The sequence below is a fragment of the Phyllobates terribilis genome, unplaced genomic scaffold (genome assembly GCF_046119375.1).
Source record: "Phyllobates terribilis strain yellow unplaced genomic scaffold, ASM4611937v1 Scaffold_3__8_contigs__length_932513732, whole genome shotgun sequence".
Lineage (NCBI taxonomy): Eukaryota > Metazoa > Chordata > Amphibia > Anura > Dendrobatidae > Phyllobates > Phyllobates terribilis.
Genome location: NW_027362763.1, coordinates 267,146,110 through 267,167,739, shown reverse-complemented (window position 1 = coordinate 267,167,739; position 21,630 = coordinate 267,146,110). Strand labels below are relative to the sequence as shown.

Below are 21,630 nucleotides of genomic sequence, written 5' to 3'. Positions count from 1 at the left end.
TTATATTCAATTTGCAACCTGATGGAGGTCAGTATAGATGGACTAATAGAACAAGTTCCACACACTGCTAGAAGCCCAAATATTTTTTCAGAGCTAGATGCAGAAAAAAATTATATTCAATTTGCAACCTGATGGAGGTCAGTATAGATGGACTAATAGAACAAGTCCCACACACTGCTAGAAGCCCAAATATTTTTTCAGAGCTAGATGCAGAAAAAAATTATATTCAATTTGCAACCTGATGGAGGTCAGTATAGATGGACTAATAGAACAAGTTGCACACACTGCTAGAAGCCCAAATATTTTTTCAGAGCTAGATGCAGAAACAAATTATTTTTAATTTGCAACCTGATGGAGGTCAGTATAGATGGACTAATAGACCAAGTCCCACACACTGCTAGAAGCCCAAATATTTTTTCAGGGCTAGATGCAGAAAAAAATGATATTCAGTTTGCCACCTGATGGAGGTCAGTATAGATGGACTAATAGACCAAGTCCCACACACTGCTAGAAGCCCAAATATTTTTTCAGAGCTAGATGCATAAAAAAATTATATTCAATTTGCAACCTGATGGAGGTCAGTATAGATGGACTAATAGAACAAGTCCCACACACTGCTAGAAGCCCAAATATTTTTTCAGAGCTAGATGCAGAAAAAAATTATATTCAATTTGCAACCTGATGGAGGTCAGTATAGGTGGACTAATAGAACAAGTCCCACACACTGCTAGAAGCCCAAATATTTTTTCAGAGCTAGATCCAGAAAAAAATTATATTGAATTTGCAACCTGATGGAGGTCAGTATATATGGACTAATAGAACAAGTCCCACACACTGCTAGAAGCCCAAATATTTTTTCAGAGCTAGATGCAGAAAAAAAATATATTCTATTTGCAACCTGATGGAGGTCAGTATAGATAGACTAATAGAACAAGTCCCACACACTGCTAGAAGCCCAAATATTTTTTCAGAGCTAGATGCAGAAAAAAATTATATTCAATTTGCAACCTGATGGAGGTCAGTATAGATGGACTAATAGAACAAGTTCCACACACTGCTAGAAGCCCAAATATTTTTTCAGAGCTAGATGCAGAAAAAAATTATATTCAATTTGCAACCTGATGGAGGTCAGTATAGATGGACTAATAGAACAAGTCCCACACACTGCTAGAAGCCCAAATATTTTTTCAGAGCTAGATGCAGAAAAAAATTATATTCAATTTGCAACCTGATGGAGGTCAGTATAGATGGACTAATAGAACAAGTTGCACACACTGCTAGAAGCCCAAATATTTTTTCAGAGCTAGATGCAGAAACAAATTATTTTTAATTTGCAACCTGATGGAGGTCAGTATAGATGGACTAATAGACCAAGTCCCACACACTGCTAGAAGCCCAAATATTTTTTCAGGGCTAGATGCAGAAAAAAATTATATTCAATTTGCAACCTGATGGAGGTCAGTATAGATAGACTAATAGAACAAGTCCCACACACTGCTAGAAGCCCAAATATTTTTTCAGAGCTAGATGCAGAAAAAAATTATATTCAATTTGCAACCTGATGGAGGTCAGTATAGATGGACTAATAGAACAAGTCCCAAACACTGCTAGAAGCCCAAATATTTTTTCAGAGCTAGATGCAGAAAAAAATTATATTCAATTTGCAACCTGATGGAGGTCAGTATAGATGGACTAATAGAACAAGTCGCACACACTGCTAGAAGCCCAAATATTTTTTCAGAGCTAGATGCAGAAAAAAATTATTTTTAATTTGCAACCTGATGGAGGTCAGTATAGATGGACTAATAGAACAAGTCCCACACACTGCTAGAAGCCCAAATATTTTTTCAGAGCTAGATGCAGAAAAAAATTATATTCAATTTGCAACCTGATGGAGGTCAGTATAGATGGACTAATAGAACAAGTCCCACACACTGCTAGAAGCCCAAATATTTTTTCAGAGCTAGATGCAGAAAAAAATTATATTGAATTTGCAACCTGATGGAGGTCAGTATATATGGACTAATAGAACAAGTCCCACACACTGCTAGAAGCCCAAATATTTTTTCAGAGCTAGATGCAGAAAAAAAATATATTCTATTTGCAACCTGATGGAGGTCAGTATAGATGGACTAAGAGAACAAGTCCCACACACTGCTAGAAGCCCAAATATTTTTTCAGAGCTAGATGCAGAAAAAAATTATATTCAATTTGCAACCTGATGGAGGTCAGTATAGATGGACTAATAGACCAAGTCCCACACACTGCTAGAAGCCCAAATATTTTTTCAGAGCTAGATACAGAAAAAAATTATATTCAATTTGCAACCTGATGGAGGTCAGTATAGATGGACTAATAGAACAAGTCCCACACACTGCTAGAAGCCCAAATATTTTTTCAGAGCTAGATGCAGAAAAAAATTATTTTTAATTTGCAACCTGATGGAGGTCAGTATAGATGGACTAATAGATCAAGTCCCACACACTGCTAGAAGCCCAAATATTTTTTCAGGGCTAGATGCAGAAAAAAATTATATTCAATTTGCAACCTGATGGAGGTCAGTATAGATGGACTAATAGACCAAGTCCCACACACTGCTAGAAGCCCAAATATTTTTTCAGGGCTAGATGCAGAAAAAAATTATATTCAATTTGCAACCTGATGGAGGTCAGTATAGATGGACTAATAGAACAAGTCCCACACACTGCTAGAAGCCCAAATATTTTTTCAGAGCTAGATACAGAAAAAAATTACATTCAATTTGCAACCTGATGGAGGTCAGTATAGATGGACTAATAGACCAAGTCCCACACACTGCTAGAAGCCCAAATATTTTTTCAGAGCTAGATGCAGAAAAAAATGATATTCAATTTGCAACCTGATGGAGGTCAGTATAGATGGACTAATAGAACAAGTCGCACACACTGCTAGAAGCCCAAATATTTTTTCAGAGCTAGATGCAGAAAAAAATTATATTCAATTTGCAACCTGATGGAGGTCAGTATAGATGGACTAATAGACCAAGTCCCACACACTGCTAGAAGCCCAAATATTTTTTCAGGGGTAGATGCAGAAAAAAATTATATTCAATTTGCAACCTGATGGAGGTCAGCATAGTTGGACTAATAGACCAAGTCCCACACACTGCTAGAAGCCCAAATATTTTTTCAGAGCTAGATGCAGAAAAAAATTATATTGAATTTGCAACCTGATGGAGGTCAGTATAGATGAACTAATAGACCAAGTACCACACACTGCTAGAAGCCCAAATATTTTTTCAGAGCTAGATGCAGAAAAAAAATATTTTTAATTTGCAACCTGATGGAGGTCAGTATAGATGGACTAATATACCAAGTCCCACACACTGCTAGAAGCCCAAATTTTTTTTCAAAGCTAGATGCAGAAAAAAATTATATTCAATTTGCAACCTGATGGAGGTCAGTATAGATGGACTAATAGAACAAGTCCCACACACTGCTAGAAGCCCAAATATTTTTCAGCGCTAGATGGAGAAAAAAATTATATTCAATTTGCAACCTGATGGAGGTCAGTATAGATGGACTAATAGACCAAGTCCCACACACTGCTAGAAGCCCAAATATTTTTTCAGAGCTAGATGCAGAAAAAAATTATATTCAATTTGCAACCTGATGGAGGTCAGTATAGATGGACTAATAGAACAAGTCCCACACACTGCTAGAAGCCCAAATATTTTTTCACAGCTAGATGCAGAAAAAAATTATATTCAATTTGCAACCTGATGGAGGTCAGTATAGATGGACTAATAGACCAAGTCCCACACACTGCTAGAAGCCCAAATATTTTTTCAGAGCTAGATGCAGAAAAAAATTATATTCAATTTGCAACCTGATGGAGGTCAGTATAGATGGACTAATAGACCAAGTCCCACACACTGCTAGAAGCCCAAATATTTTTTCAGGGCTAGATGCAGAAAAAAATTATATTCAATTTGCAACCTGATGCAGGTCAGTATAGATGGACTAATAGACCAAGTCCCACACACTGCTAGAAGCCCAAATATTTTTTCAGGGCTAGATGCAGAAAAAAATTATATTCAATTTGCAACCTGATGGAGGTCAGTATAGATGGACTAATAGAACAATACCCTCACACTGCTAGAAGCCCAAATAGTTTTTCAGAGCTAGATGCAGAAAAAAATTACATTCAATTTGCAACCTGATGGAGGTCAGTATAGATGGACTAATAGACCAAGTCCCACACACTGCTAGAAGCCCAAATATTTTTTCAGAGCTAGATGCAGAAAAAAATGATATTCAATTTGCAACCTGATGGAGGTCAGTATAGATGGACTAATAGAACAAGTCGCACACACTGCTAGAAGCCCAAATATTTTTTCAGAGCTAGATGCAGAAAAAAATTATATTCAATTTGCAACCTGATGGAGGTCAGTATAGATGGACTAATAGACCAAGTCCCACACACTGCTAGAAGCCCAAATATTTTTTCAGGGCTAGATACAGAAAAAAATTATATTCAGTTTGCAACCTGATGGAGGTCAGTATAGATGGACTAATAGACCAAGTCCCACACACTGCTAGAAGCCCAAATATTTTTTCAGAGCTAGATGAAGAAAAAAATTATATTGAATTTGCAACCTGATGGAGGTCAGTATAGATGAACTAATAGACCAAGTCCCACACACTGCTAGAAGCCCAAATATTTTTTCAGAACTAGATGCAGAAAAAAAATATTTTTAATTTGCAACCTGATGGAGGTCAGTATAGATGGACTAATATACCAAGTCCCACACACTGCTAGAAGCCCAAATATTTTTTCAGAGCTAGATGCAGAAAAAAATTATATTCAATTTGCAACCTGATGGAGGTCAGTATAGATGGACTAATAGAAAAAGTCGCACACACTGCTAGAATCCCAAATATTTTTTCAGAGCTAGATGCAGAAAAAAATTATTTTTAATTTGCAACCTGATGGAGGTCAGTATAGATGGACTAATAGACCAAGTCCCACACACTGCTAGAAGCCCAAATATTTTTTCAGGGCTAGATGCAGAAAAAAATGATATTCAATTTGCCACCTGATGGAGGTCCGTATAGATGGACTAATAGACCAAGTCCCACACACTGCTAGAAGCCCAAATATTTTTTCAGAGCTAGATGCATAAAAAAATTATATTCAATTTGCAACCTGATGGAGGTCAGTATAGATGGACTAATAGAACAAGTCCCACACACTGCTAGAAGCCCAAATATTTTTTCAGAGCTAGATGCAGAAAAAAATTATATTGAATTTGCAACCTGATGGAGGTCAGTATATATGGAATAATAGAACAAGTCCCACACACTGCTAGAAGCCCAAATATTTTTTCAGAGCTAGATGCAGAAAAAAAATATATTCTATTTGCAACCTGATGGAGGTCAGTATAGATGGACTAATAGACCAAGTCCCACACACTGCTAGAAGCCCAAATATTTTTTCAGAACTAGATGCAGAAAAAAAATATTTTTAATTTGCAACCTGATGGAGGTCAGTATAGATGGACTAATATACCAAGTCCCACACACTGCTAGAAGCCCAAATATTTTTTCAGAGCTAGATGCAGAAAAAAATTATATTCAATTTGCAACCTGATGGAGGTCAGTATAGATGGACTAATAGAACAAGTCCCACACACTGCTAGAAGCCCAAATATTTTTCAGGGCTAGATGCAGAAAAAAATTATATTCAATTTGCAACCTGATGGAGGTCAGTATAGATGGACTAATAGACCAAGTCCCACACACTGCTAGAAGCCCAAATATTTTTTCAGAGCTAGATGTAGAAAAAAATTATATTCAATTTGCAACCTGATGGAGGTCAGTGTAGATGGACTAATAGAACAAGTCCCAAACACTGCTAGAAGCCCAAATATTTTTTCAGAGCTAGATGCAGAAAAAAATTATTTTTAATTTGCAACCTGATGGAGGTCAGTATAGATGGACTAATAGACCAAGTCCCGCACACTGCTAGAAGCCCAAATATTTTTTCAGAGCTAGATGCAGAAAAAAATTATATTCAATTTGCAACCTGATGGAGGTCAGTATAGATGGACTAATAGAACAAGTCCCACACACTGCTAGAAGCCCAAATATTTTTTCAGAGCTAGATGCAGAAAAAAATTATATTCAATTTGCAACCTGATGGAGGTCAGTATAGATGGACTAATAGAACAAGTCCCACACACTGCTAGAAGCCCAAATATTTTTTCAGAGCTAGATGCATAAAAAAATTATATTCAATTTGCAACCTGATGGAGGTCAGTATAGATGGACTAATAGAACAAGTCCCACACACTGCTAGAAGCCAAATATTTTTTCAGGGCTAGATGCAGATAAAAAATATTTTTAATTTGCAACCTGATGGAGGTCAGTATAGATGGACTAATAGGCCAAGTCCCACACACTGCTAGAAGCCCAAATATTTTTTCAGAGCTAGATGCAGATAAAAATTATATTCAATTTGCAACCTGATGGAGGTCAGTATAGATGGACTAATAGAAAAAGTCCCACACACTGCTAGAAGCCCAAATATTTTTTCAGAGCTAGATGCAGAAAAAAATTATATTCAATTTGCAACCTGATGGAGGTCAGTATAGATGGACTAATAGAACAAGTCCCAAACACTGCTAGAAGCCCAAATATTTTTTCAGAGCTAGATGCAGAAAAAAATTATATTCAATTTGCAACCTGATGGAGGTCAGTATAGATGGACTAATAGACCAAGTCCCACACACTGCTAGAAGCCCAAATATTTTTTCAGGGCTAGATGCAGAAAAAAATGATATTCAATTTGCCACCTGATGGAGGTCCGTATAGATGGACTAATAGACCACGTCCCACACACTGCTAGAAGCCCAAATATTTTTTCAGAGCTAGATGCATAAAAAAATTATATTCAATTTGCAACCTGATGGAGGTCAGTATAGATGGACTAATAGAACAAGTCCCACACACTGCTAGAAGCCCAAATATTTTTTCAGAGCTAGATGCAGAAAAAAATTATATTCAATTTGCAACCTGATGGAGGTCAGTATAGATGGACTAATAGAACAAGTCCCACACACTGCTAGAAGCCCAAATATTTTTTCAGAGCTGGATGCAGAAAAAAATTATATTGAATTTGCAACCTGATGGAGGTCCGTATATATGGACTAATAGAACAAGTCCCACACACTGCTAGAAGCCCAAATATTTTTTCAGAGCTAGATGCAGAAAAAAAATATATTCTATTTGCAACCTGATGGAGGTCAGTATAGATGGACTAATAGACCAAGTCCCACACACTGCTAGAAGCCCAAATATTTTTTCAGAGCTAGATGCAGAAAAAAATTATATTCAATTTGCAACCTGATGGAGGTCAGTATAGATGGACTAATAGACCAAGTCCGACACACTGCTAGAAGCCGAAATATTTTTTCAGAGCTAGATGCAGAAAAAAATTATATTCAATTTGCAACCTGATGGAGGTCAGTATAGATGGACTAATAGAACAAGTCCCACACACTGCTAGAAGCCGAAATATTTTTTCAGAGCTAGATGCAGAAAAAAATTATATTCAATTTGCAACCTGATGGAGGTCAGTATAGATGGACTAATAGAACAAGTCCCACACACTGCTAGAAGCCCAAATATTTTTTCAGAGCTAGATGCAGAAAAAAATTATATTCAATTTGCAACCTGATGGAGGTCAGTATAGATGGACTAATAGAACAAGTCCCACACACTGCTAGAAGCCAAATATTTTTTCAGGGCTAGATGCAGATAAAAAATATTTTTAATTTGCAACCTGATGGAGGTCAGTATAGATGGACTAATAGGCCAAGTCCCACACACTGCTAGAAGCCCAAATATTTTTTCAGAGCTAGATGCAGATAAAAATTATATTCAATTTGCAACCTGATGGAGGTCAGTATAGATGGACTAATAGAAAAAGTCCCACACACTGCTAGAAGCCCAAATATTTTTTCAGAGCTAGATGCAGAAAAAAATTATATTCAATTTGCAACCTGATGGAGGTCAGTATAGATGGACTAATAGAACAAGTCCCAAACACTGCTAGAAGCCCAAATATTTTTTCAGAGCTAGATGCAGAAAAAAATTATATTCAATTTGCAACCTGATGGAGGTCAGTATAGATGGACTAATAGAACAAGTCGCACACACTGCTAGAATCCCAAATATTTTTTCAGAGCTAGATGCAGAAAAAAATTATTTTTAATTTGCAACCTGATGGAGGTCAGTATAGATGGACTAATAGACCAAGTCCCACACACTGCTAGAAGCCCAAATATTTTTTCAGGGCTAGATGCAGAAAAAAATGATATTCAATTTGCCACCTGATGGAGGTCCGTATAGATGGACTAATAGACCAAGTCCCACACACTGCTAGAAGCCCAAATATTTTTTCAGAGCTAGATGCATAAAAAAATTATATTCAATTTGCAACCTGATGGAGGTCAGTATAGATGGACTAATAGAACAAGTCCCACACACTGCTAGAAGCCCAAATATTTTTTCAGAGCTAGATGCAGAAAAAAATTATATTCAATTTGCAACCTGATGGAGGTCAGTATAGATGGACTAATAGAACAAGTCCCACACACTGCTAGAAGCCCAAATATTTTTTCAGAGCTAGATGCAGAAAAAAATTATATTGAATTTGCAACCTGATGGAGGTCAGTATATATGGACTAATAGAACAAGTCCCACACACTGCTAGAAGCCCAAATATTTTTTCAGAGCTAGATGCAGAAAAAAAACATATTCTATTTGCAACCTGATGGAGGTCAGTATAGATGGACTAATAGACCAAGTCCCACACACTGCTAGAAGCCCAAATATTTTTTCAGAGCTAGATGCAGAAAAAAATTATATTCAATTTGCAACCTGATGGAGGTCAGTATAGATGGACTAATAGACCAAGTCCGACACACTGCTAGAAGCCGAAATATTTTTTCAGAGCTAGATGCAGAAAAAAATTATATTCAGTTTGCAACCTGATGGAGGTCAGTATAGATGGACTAATAGAACAAGTCCCACACACTGCTAGAAGCCCAAATATTTTTTCAGAGCTAGATGCAGAAAAAAATTATTTTTAATTTGCAACCTGATGGAGGTCAGTATAGATGGACTAATAGACCAAGTCCCACACACTGCTAGAAGCCCAAATATTTTTTCAGGGCTAGACGCAGAAAAAAATTATATTCAATTTGCAACCTGATGGAGGTCAGTATAGATGGACTAATAGACCAAGTCCCACACACTGCTAGAAGCCCAAATATTTTTTCAGGGCTAGATGCAGAAAAAAATTATATTCAATTTGCAACCTGATGGAGGTCAGTATAGATGGACTAATAGAACAAGTCCCACACACTGCTAGAAGCCCAAATATTTTTTCAGAGCTAGATTCAGAAAAAAATTATATTCAATTTGCAACTTGATGGAGGTCAGTATAGATGGACTAATAGAACAAGTCCCACACACTGCTAGAAGCCCAAATAGTTTTTCAGAGCTAGATGCAGAAAAAAATTACATTCAATTTGCAACCTGATGGAGGTCAGTATAGATGGACTAATAGAACAAGTCGCACACACTGCTAGAAGCCCAAATATTTTTTCAGAGCTAGATGCAGAAAAAAATTATATTCAATTTGCAACCTGATGGAGGTCAGTATAGATGGACTAATAGACCAAGTCCCACACACTGCTAGAAGCCCAAATATTTTTTCAGGGCTAGATACAGAAAAAAATTATATTCAATTTGCAACCTGATGGAGGTCAGTATAGATGGACTAATAGACCAAGTCCCACACACTGCTAGAAGCCCAAATATTTTTTCAGAGCTAGATGCAGAAAAAAATTATATTGAATTTGCAACCTGATGGAGGTCAGTATAGATGAACTAATAGACTAAGTCCCACACACTGCTAAAAGCCCAAATATTTTTTCAGAGCTAGATGCAGAAAAAAAATATTTTTAATTTGCAACCTGATGGAGGTCAGTATAGATGGACTAATATACCAAGTCCCACACACTGCTAGACGCCCAAATATTTTTTGAGAGCTAGATGCAGAAAAAAATTATATTCAATTTGCAACCTGATGGAGGTCAGTATAGATGGACTAAAAGAACAAGTCCCACACACTGCTAGAAGCCCAAATATTTTTTCAGAGCTAGATGCAGAAAAAAATTATATTCAATTTGCAACCTGATGAAGGTCAGTATAGATGGACTAATAGAACAAGTCCCACACACTGCTAGAAGCCCAAATATTTTTTCAGAGCTAGATGCAGAAAAAAATTATATTCAATTTGCAACCTGATGGAGGTCAGTATAGATGGACTAATAGAACAAGTCCCACACACTGCTAGAAGCCCAAATATTTTTTCAGAGCTAGATGCAGAAAAAAATTATATTGAATTTGCAACCTGATGGAGGTCAGTATATATGGACTAATAGAACAAGTCCCACACACTGCTAGAAGCCCAAATATTTTTTCAGAGCTAGATGCAGAAAAAAATGATATTCAATTTGCAACCTGATGAAGGTCAGTATAGATGGACTAATAGAACAAGTCCCACACACTGCTAGAAGCCCAAATATTTTTTCAGAGCTAGATGCAGAAAAAAATTATATTCAATTTGCAACCTGATGGAGGTCAGTATAGATGGACTAATAGAACAAGTCCCACACACTGCTAGAAGCCCAAATATTTTTTCAGAGCTAGATGCAGAAAAAAATTATATTGAATTTGCAACCTGATGGAGGTCAGTATATATGGACTAATAGAACAAGTCCCACACACTGCTAGAAGCCCAAATATTTTTTCAGAGCTAGATGCAGAAAAAATATATATTCTATTTGCAACCTGATGGAGGTCAGTATAGATGGACTAATAGAACAAGTCCCACACACTGCTAGAAGCCCAAATATTTTTTCAGAGCTAGATGCAGAAAAAAATTATATTCAATTTGCAACCTGATGGAGGTCAGTATAGATGGACTAATAGACCAAGTCCCACACACTGCTAGAAGCCCAAATATTTTTTCAGAGCTAGATGCAGAAAATTTTTTTATTCAATTTGCAACCTGATGGAGGTCAGTATAGATGGACTAATAGAACAAGTCCCACACACTGCTAGAAGCCCAAATATTTTTTCAGAGCTAGATGCAGAAAAAAAATATTTTTAATTTGCAACCTGATGGAGGTCAGTATAGATGGACTAATAGACCAAGTCCCACACACTGCTAGAAGCCCAAATATTTTTTCAGGGCTAGACGCAGAAAAAAATTATATTCAATTTGCAACCTGATGGAGGTCAGTATAGATGGACAAATAGACCAAGTCCCACACACTGCTAGAAGCCCAAATATTTTTTCAGGGCTAGATGCAGAAAAAAATTATATTCAATTTGCAACCTGATGGAGGTCAGTATAGATGGACTAATAGAACAAGTCCCACACACTGCTAGAAGCCCAAATAGTTTTTCAGAGCTAGATGCAGAAAAAAATGATATTCAATTTGCATCCTGATGGAGGTCAGTATAGATGGACTAATAGAACAAGTCCCACACACTGCTAGAAGCCCAAATATTTTTTCAGAGCTAGATGCAGAAAAAAATTATATTCAATTTGCAACCTGATGGAGGTCAGTATAGATGGACTAATAGACCAAGTCCCACACACTGCTAGAAGCCCAAATATTTTTTCAGGGCTAGATACAGAAAAAAATTATATTCAATTTGCAACCTTATGGAGGTCAGTATAGATGGACTAATAGACCAAGTCCCACACCCTGCTAGAAGCCCAAATATTTTTTCAGAGCTAGATACAGAAAAAAATTATATTGAATTTGCAACCTGATGGAGGTCAGTATAGATGGACTAATAGACCAAGTCCCACACACTGCTAGAAGCCCAAATATTTTTTCAGAGCTAGATGCAGAAAAAAAAAAAATTTAATTTGCAACCTGATGGAGGTCAGTATAGATGGACTAATATACCAAGTCCCACACACTGCTAGAAGCCCAAATATTTTTTCATAGCTAGATGCAGAAAAAAATTATATTCAATTTGCAACCTGATGGAGGTCAGTATAGATGGACTAATAGAACAAGTCCCACACACTGCTAGAAGCCCAAATATTTTTCAGGGCTAGATGCAGAAAAAAATTATATTCAATTTGCAACCTGATGGAGGTCAGTATAGATGGACTAATAGACCAAGTCCCACACACTGCTAGAAGCCCAAATATTTTTTCAGAGCTAGATGCAGAAAAAAATTATATTCAATTTGCAACCTGATGGAGGTCAGTATAGATGGACTAATAGACCAAGTCTCACACACTGCTAGAAGCCCAAATATTTTTTCAGAGCTAGATGCAGGAAAAAATTATATTCAATTTGCAACCTGATGGAGGTCAGTATAGATGGACTAATAGAACAAGTCCCACACACTGCTAGAAGCCCAAATATTTTTTCAGAGCTAGATGCAGAAAAAAATTATATTCAATTTGCAACCTGATGGAGGTCAGTATAGATGGACTAATAGAACAAGTCCCACACACTGCTAGAAGCCCAAATATTTTTTCAGGGCTAGATGCAGATAAAAAATATTTTTAATTTGCAACCTGATGGAGGTCAGTATAGATGGACTAATAGGCCAAATCCCACACACTGCTAGAAGCCCAAATATTTTTTCAGAGCTAGATGTAGAAATAAATTATTTTTAATTTGCAACCTGATGGAGGTCAGTATAGATGGACTAATAGAACAAGTCCGACACACCGTTAGAAGCCCAAATATTTTTTCAGAGCTAGATGCAGAAAAAAATTATATTCAGTTTGCAACCTTATGGAGGTCAGTATAGATGGACTTATAGAATGATGCTATGCCAAAAAGGTTTTACTTCACTAGGTGCAGTAAAAAAATTGGTATTCTATACACAGGTGGTGTAGCTTGTAACACAGATAGGCTACTCCACTGACTAACACACTCTGCAATAGGCCAAAAAGGATTAGCTTTGCTAGATTTAGCCAAATGCTGTGAAAAAAACTTGCACAGCACTGGCACAGACCTGCCTGGCAAAAAGTGATAGGAACTGATGTAACCTAGCCCTGAAAAGGACTGCAATTACATTTAGTCTTTACTCCCAACCTATCTATTTAAGAGCACAGACTTGCCTGATAAAAGTCGTAGGAAATGCTGTAACCTAGTCCTTAAAAGGACTGCAATCACAACTCTTCCCTACTCCCAAGCTATCTGTAGATTTCTGTGAAAATTGGCTTTAAATTAACATGGTATAGCGCACACAGCAACAGCGGTGCCGTCTAACACGCAGCTGCAGCAGTGAGAAAATGGTGGCGACGGGGAAAATGGCTGGGTCTTATAGGGCAAGGACATGTGACATATACTGCCAATGACACATGCCCTTGCTTGTGTGAAAAAAAGCACTTCGCTCCGTTTGTGCGCTGCTGATAGGCTGACAGATTGCACCTCCCCACTGTAAATGCGGGAAAGAGAAAAAAAAATGGAGATCTTCATTATTCCTGCAGAGATCCATCCCCTGCCCCTCCCCCCGCCCCGCTGTACACTCAAACTGCGTATTAACATTAATTTTCATCATTACTGAGAAAAAATCCAGTTATGATTTTGGTGCACGAACAGTTATCGAACATAACCTCGAACAGCCGAATTTTTTTCAAAGTGTTCGTGTTCGCCGAACGGCTCGAACACCGCCCAAAACAGCTCGAATTTGAGATTGGCGAACAGTTCGAGTCGAACAACGCTCATCTCTAGTTGTGAGGTAGCAAAACACGAAAAATGCCAAGAAGAAGGGAGGGTGGTGGGTGAATACTTTCCCAAGCCACTGTAGGTAGCTAATTCCCACTTTCACAAATACAGTACAGAGGTCTGTGGTATATCATGAATGTCAGTTATCTTTTATCAATGTCAGACTGGGATATCCTTCATAGGATAGGTCCTTCAGCAATATTGATTCAGGGGCCCTACTTTACTTTTCAGCTAGATGCAAATATTATTTGCCAGGAATAGAGGATACTATGTGGTTTGTTGCTATGTAATTTCGGCTTATGCTTTCATAAAATAATAAAATGGTTAATTTATTAAATAAATGAGAAGCTGTATGATTTGTGTCTGAGTACAGAGCATCCATTGTGTTGTGCCAAACAATGCTCATGTGGGGGCCCACCGGAAGATTCACCTGTTGCCCTGTGGGCAAGTCTGAGCCTATCTTGTATATTTAGTCACATGGAACATAGGGAGAAATTGTATTCTATTCTGCCTCCATTGATTCTGTTGATGACTTGTATTCCTATTAACACAATGTAATAAATTTGGAGCAGGTGGAAAAAAAATGACCTTAATACAAGTCTGGATGTCCATTCTGTTCTACTATCCAAGAAAAAGGAGTGACAGTGACTTTTTTTTCTTAGTATCTTCATATTGTGCTCTATTTTCAATATTATATAGAGAATAAAATAACTTTCAAGTTGTTTTCCCAGTATCCTTTACTACTTTGCTACACTTTTTTCGAAGGATCAGTAGTTTTTTGAAGAGAAGCTTTCAAGTTATTACATGCCATGGTGCCAACTGGCATTAGTACCATCTGGAAATAGATCAGAAAGAACAGATTTTACTTACATTTTCACTTTGGTTTCCAGTGGTTGCTGACAGCTAAGGTATTTTTCAGTATTATTATCTACATCCATGTCCTCCTGATGACTGTAAAGACATATAAAATAGTTATAATTAAAATCATATAGTCACAATTCAAAATAAAAAAAAATCTATTTAATGCAGACAAATTGGAAAAATAAATAATTCAATATTAGCTTGTGTGATTTTTAGCTGCGATGAACAATTTCCTGAACATTTTACTAACACAAAATAAATTTGTCATTATCACATACAGTGCTTATTGCAGTTGAATGCGGCATGGCATAAGATAGTATATCAATCTTGCCCATACAAATCTAGGACCAAAATTCTTGATGCTGCACATAGATGATAATATTATATTTGCACTGTTTTTGTATTTTTTATTGCACTGCTTTTATATGCAATTTTGACTTATAAAGGGTTGTCCTGCCATTTAAGTATTTTAAAAAACTATTAAACCTATAAAGAAAGACTACACATATAATAAATACATAATTAGAAGACATATCTTTATTATTAACATATAAAAGCATTTAAAACATGTACGTGGAGACGGTCTTATAAATATCTGAGTGGTTATGTTTACATTAATCCAATGATTCAAAATATATCTAAAAAATGGATCCAAAATACAGCAATTCATATAGTGTTACAGGACAAATTAAAATAGATACAGTATATGATAGTAGAATAGTGGAAAGATGACTTCCCTAAATATGGTAAACGTTCCTAATATATAAATTCCATTCTGCAATATCAGTGTCACCACTAAAAGAGGTAGATATGTAGGAAAAAAAGTGCTTAGTGCATAAAATAGTGATTCATAAAAAATATTTGGATAGATAATGAATGATATATATAACTTTGTATGCAAATATCCAAAAAAGTGCAATAATAAATATGAAAAAAGTGACTGCAAAGTGCAAAAGGGGTGCTATGTATAGCATTCTGCATACAATGGCATTAATGTGATATATGAGCCCTTACTGATACGTCCACATAAGAGCCCACACAGAGACTAAAGATAAGAAACATTAAACATAATAAGACTGGATCAAACAAACCACCTCAGATGTTTGCCCCCGACACACGTTTCACCATAGCTTCATCGGGGGGGGGGGGCGCAGATACAATACTAAATTATAAAGGGTTGTCCTGCCACTTAATTTGATTTGTTAAAAAACTATCAGAATGCTGTAAAATTTTGAAACAAATAATACTTTTTACTTCCTGCGTTGTCTGGTTGGACAGTGATGTGCTGGTTATTGCTGCAGTCAGTCACTGACTTCAGAGGTCACAGGTCTGCTTAGACCAGGGGTCTCAAACATGCAGTCCGCGGGCCGCATGCGGCCCCTCTGGCTGCTTCATGAGGCCCGCAGACACCATAGACCCCGATCGCGACCCGGTCCAGGAGCCGCCAACATCAGCGCTGTAGTGCAGTGTATTGCCGCACAGAGACCGACTCTCTGCACAGCAATACCAATGCCAGCCGCCGGCCTATCAGAGGCCAGCAGCTGACATCTGCGTCCCAGCGCAGCGGCGTATGATGTCACTGACATGCGCAGATGTCAGCTGCTGTCCTCTGATAGGCCGGTGGCTGGCATTGGTATTGCTGTGCAGAGAGCCGGTCTCTGCACGGCAATACACTGCACTACAGCGCTCATGTCGGCGGCTCCTGGACCGGGCGGCGATTGTCAAGGGGTCTATGGTGCCTGCATGCTGCATGTTAAGAAGGACGCCGAGGGAACGGAGGACAAGTGAGAAGAATCTTTTTTTTTTCTCTGTTATGTGCACTAGGGCCACATGGATGGGGACATATGGCCACCTGAATGGGAACATATGGCCACCTGGATGGGAACATATGGCCACCTGGATGGGGACATTCCTACAATATGGGGACCTGGATGGGGGATGTTATGACAAGATGAGGACCAGGATGGGGCATTACTACAAGATGAGGACCAGGATGGGGCATTACAACAAGATGAGGACCAGGATGGGGCATTACTACAAGATGAGGACCAGGATGGGGCATTACTGCAAGATGAGGACCAGGATGGGGCATTACTACAAGATGAGGACCAGGATGGGGCATTACTACAAGATGAGGACCAGGGTGGTGCATTACTACAAGATGAGGACCAGGATGGGGCATTACTACAAGATGGGGATCAGGAATGGTGCATTACTACAAGATGGGGACCTGGATGGGGCATTACTACAAGATGAGGACCAGGATGTGGCAATACTTCAAGATGAGGATCAAGATGGGCACATTACTACAAGATGGGGACCAGGATGGGGCATTATTAAAAGATGAGGACCAGGATGAGGCATTACTGCAAGATGAGGACCAGGATGGGGCATTACTACATGATGGGGACCAGGATGGGGCATTACTACAAGATGGGGACCAGGATGGAGCATTACTACAAGTTGGGAACCAGGATTGGGCATTACTACAAGATAAGGACCAGGATGGGGTAATACTTCAAGATGAGGACCAGGGTGGGCACATTACTACAAGATGGGGACCAGGATGGGGCATTACTACAAGATGAGGATCAGGATGGGGCATTACTACAAGATGAGGACCAGGATGGGGCATTACTACAAGATGAGGACCAGGATGGGGCATTACTACAAGATGTGGACCAGGATGGGGCATTACTACAAGATGAGGACCAGGATGGGGCATTACTACAAGATGAGGACCAGGATGGGGCATTACTACAAGATGAGGACCAGTTCAAAAGGTGTATAGAAAAAAATGGTATCACTAAAAATGTAACTTTTTCAGTGTGCGGCCCATATACCCAGCTGAGTTTGAGAACCCTGGCTTAGACCAAGTAAGAAGTACAGAGACTAACAAGGAACCAGTGAAGTGTCCAACAAGAGTGGTGGGGGATATAATAATAAGGTGAGTATAGCATGCAGAGTTTTTTAAAAAATAAAACATTATAAGTGGCTGGAAACCCACCTACACTGGGACTACCAATTCTGACATTTAGGCTACGGTCAGACGGCCATAGATTTTCTCATCCAAGAGAATCAGGCTGATTATGCAAATTACACTCTGATCAAACTCTGATCAGTTTGATTAGGGTCAGCATAGTGTGATCCGATTTTCTTAGATGAGAAAATCAAAGCACAGGTGAGGAGAAGATGGAGAACACAGTTTCTTCATCTTCTTCATTCTGTGAGTTGGTGGATATCGGATATGTCATCCGAGTGCAGCCCGATGTTTTCCTCGTACCCATAGACTTGAGTGGGTGAGTATCTTCTGACTTTAGAGTGAAATCGCAGCATGGTGTGATTTTTTTCCATTGACAGATTTGTGTATCAGCAATAACATTGGTCTGAGTGCTATCCGATATAAAATCACTCATCTGATGTACAGTCATGGCCAAAAGTTTTGAGAATGACACCAAAATTATATTTTCACATGATCTGCTGGCCTCTTGTTTTTATTAGTGTTTGTCTGATGTTTATATCACATACAGAAATATAATTGCAATCATATTATGAGTACCAATAGGTTATATTGACAGTTAGAATGAGTTAATGCAGCAAGTCAATATTTGCAGTGTCGCCCCTTCTTCTTCAAGACCTCTGTAATTCTCCCTGGCATGCTCTCAATCAACTTTTGGACCAAATCCTGACTGATAGCAGTCAATTCTTGCATAATCAATGCTTGCATTTTGCCAGAATTTGTTGGTTTTTGTTTGTCCACCCGTCTCTTGATGATTGACCACAAGTTCTCAATGGGATTAAGATCTGGGGAGTTTCCAGGCCATGGACCCAAAATCTCTATGTTTTGTTCCATGAGCCATATAGTTATCACCTTTGCTTTATGGCAAGGTGCTCCATCATGCTGGAAAAGGCATTGTTGGGCGCCAAACTGCTCTTGGACGGTTGGGAGAAGTTGCTCTTGGAGGACATTCTGGTACCATTCTTTATTCATGGCTGTGTTTTTAGGCAAGACTGTGAGTGAGCCGATTCCCTTGGCTGAGAAGCAACCCCACACATGAATGGTTTCAGGATGCTTTACAGTTGGCATGAGACAAGACTGGTAGTAGCGCTCACCTCTTCTTCTCCGAATAAGCTGTTTTCCAGATGTACCAAACAATCGAAAAGGGGATTCATCAGAGAAAATGACTTTACCCAGTCCTCAGCAGTCCACTTCCTGCTCCTTTTGCAGAATATCAGTAGGTCCCTGATGTTTTTTCTGGAGAGAAGTGGCTTCTTTGCTGCCCTCCTTGAAACCAGCCCTTGCTCAAAGAGTCTCCGCCTCACAGTGTGTTCTGAAGCACTCACACCAGCCTGCTGCCATTCCTGAGCAAGCTCGGCACTGCTGGTAGTCCGATCCCGCAGCTGAAACAGTTTTAAGATACGGTCCTGGTGCTTGCTGGTCTTTCTTGGGCGCCCTGGAGCCTTTTTGACAACAATGGAAGCTCTCTCCTTGAAGTTCTTGATGATGCGGTAGATTGTTGACTGAGGTGCAATCTTTGTAGCTGCGATACTCTTCCCTGTTAGGCCATTTTTGTGCAGTTCAATGATGGCTGCACGTGTTTCTTTAGAGATAACCATGGTTAACTGAATAGAAATAATGATACCAAGAACCAGCCTCCTTTTAAAGTGTCCAGTGATGTCATTCTTACTTAATCATGACTGATTGATCGCCAGCCCTGTCCTCATCAACACCCACACCTGTGTTAATGGATCAATCACTAAAACGATGTTAGCTGCTCCTTTTAAGGCAGGACTGCAATGATGTTGAAATGTGTTTTGGGGGTTAAAGTTCATTTTCTGGGCAAATATTGACTTTGCAAGTACAGTAATTGCTGTTAAGCTGATCACTCTTTGACATTCAGGAGTATATGCAAATTGCCATTACAAAAAATGAAGCAGTAAACTTTGGAAAAATTACTATTTGTCTCATTCTCAATACTTTTGGCCATGACTGTATACACTGGTGTGAGCGAGTTTCAAGGATAAACCATCAGTGTCCATTTTGGGGTAACTGATCAAAGCTTTAATGACTTTAACATCTCTGAACCAGTCCTCATTGTTGGTAAATAGCGAATAAATTTACCTTTCTACAAAACAGGCCCCGTCATGGATTTGCTCAAACGAGTGCTGAAGCCTTCCGACTTCTTCCTGGAAGAAAAGAAAACAATGGATGTCTAGTGTATGTTCATTAGCATTTTATGCAAATCTCAGTCTAAGAATTGACCTTTATTTTAGATTTGAAAAATAATGTATACATTTTAAGCATGCAGGGAAAAAAAAGCGTACTGAGAAATATATGGAAACTGGAACTGCCTGCCAATAAGCTTGACAGACAAGCGGAGATACATATCAATGTTGATTATTTCCCAAGACTGACCTTGTCAATAGCTAATTTGCAGCTTTGCCTTCACTCAATAACCCATTCAGTGCCACAACAGAATTAATGACTTAAACATATCTATCCTTAGACTGTTATCTGTGGAATTATGACAGATAAACTCATCTAGATCAGCCTTGCCATAATTGCTCCTTAACCCCATTCTCCTTACATTTGTCTTTGTGGCTAATCCATTTGTGATTCAATAAAGAGCTGGAGCAGGATTCAGAAACAGAGACGTCTGACAAGTGGATTTTTCGTTGCACCATTCAAATTATTCTTTTCATATTAAAATGCCTGCGTACATCAAGATATTCTGAGTCCCTTCAGAACATCTGAGTGACAATGGGATATGACTGGCAGCCACAGAAAGATAAATGGTGCCTTTTTGAACTCGGGAATGCTTGAGGCATGAATATTTTGTTGATTTTAATGAAGTAGAATCAGAATAAAAATATTGCTTTTGCTTTATTCTGCGCAATTTTTGCTTAAAGGGGAAGGATATGGTCTTCAATTATTTTTCATTATTATATGCAATCCCTTCTTGCCTTTGAATTTTCATAGTAATCATCCATCAATGAGCTCCAGAGCTTATAGAACATTTCAGGTGGGTTTGTTATTTTGCATTGTATTCTAATAACCTCAGGCTAAAGCCGCTCAGAAAACATCTAGTTTAAAAAAATGAATAATTTTTATAAATGCAGCTGATTCTTAGGTCGATTTTACACAGACATAATATGTTTGCATTCCAGTACCAGTATTATGTGGTGCTAAGGTCTTGAGGCTGGACAAATCCTTGGCGCCTGTTAGACAGTATGCATACACGTTTATCAAAGTTACCAACCTCTTTGGGTTGTTTGCTATTGATATCTGTAAAAGTTCTTATTTCTAAATAGTCAAAAAGGAAATTAGATCCTTTTGTGGTTTAAGACTTGATTCACACCTAGGCTATTGTCTTAGCTAATTTGTTCACACCTGATTTACCATTGAGGAAAAGGAGGTCACAAAGGTCTTAAAGGTAAAATTAAAGAGGATGGATGCTGCACCAAACCACAGGCAGCATGCATCAGACACTGATTCTATGATTTTAGCCATGTTTGTTTGACAAACATACTTTACACGCCATCTTAGGACCAAGCCACATAGTTGACTAGTCATGGCCAAGTCCGGTCTCCGGCACTCCTACCCTCCCGCTGCCAGTGACTGGCAGTAGTCTCCGTACACATACAGGAATAAATCTGTCACACAAGTGGATCAGGCAGGGAGAAACCAACAGGGACTGGTTATTCACTGGCCAGGTTTACATGGGACAATGACTGTGAACAAGCTTGCCTGGGAACAGTTTCTCCCCTTCCCATACTCATAGTTCTGCTTCACGTCACTTGTCTCATCTATTGCATTATTCCTGTGTCCTGTTGTGTATAAATATGTGATTCTTCAGATTTTGTGTTATTCTATGCCTGATGAAGAGGGCTGAGTAGTCTCGAAAGATTTGTTACTATTTTTTCAGTCAGCCATTAAAAGGTAT

The 21,630-nt window shown here is 38.4% G+C and overlaps 1 protein-coding gene across 1 annotated transcript in view; it reads right to left on the bottom strand.

Annotated features, from left to right (window-relative positions):
- Positions 1-21,630, bottom strand: part of SCHIP1 (schwannomin interacting protein 1) — a 771,081-nt gene that overhangs the window by 599,744 nt on the left and 149,707 nt on the right. The window contains exons 2-3 of the mRNA XM_073674798.1: positions 19,809-19,873; positions 14,696-14,776 (exon numbers count right to left, since the gene is read on the bottom strand). Of these exons, the coding sequence (XP_073530899.1) occupies positions 14,696-14,776; positions 19,809-19,873 (146 nt within the window). The remainder of the gene's footprint in view (positions 1-14,695; positions 14,777-19,808; positions 19,874-21,630) is intronic.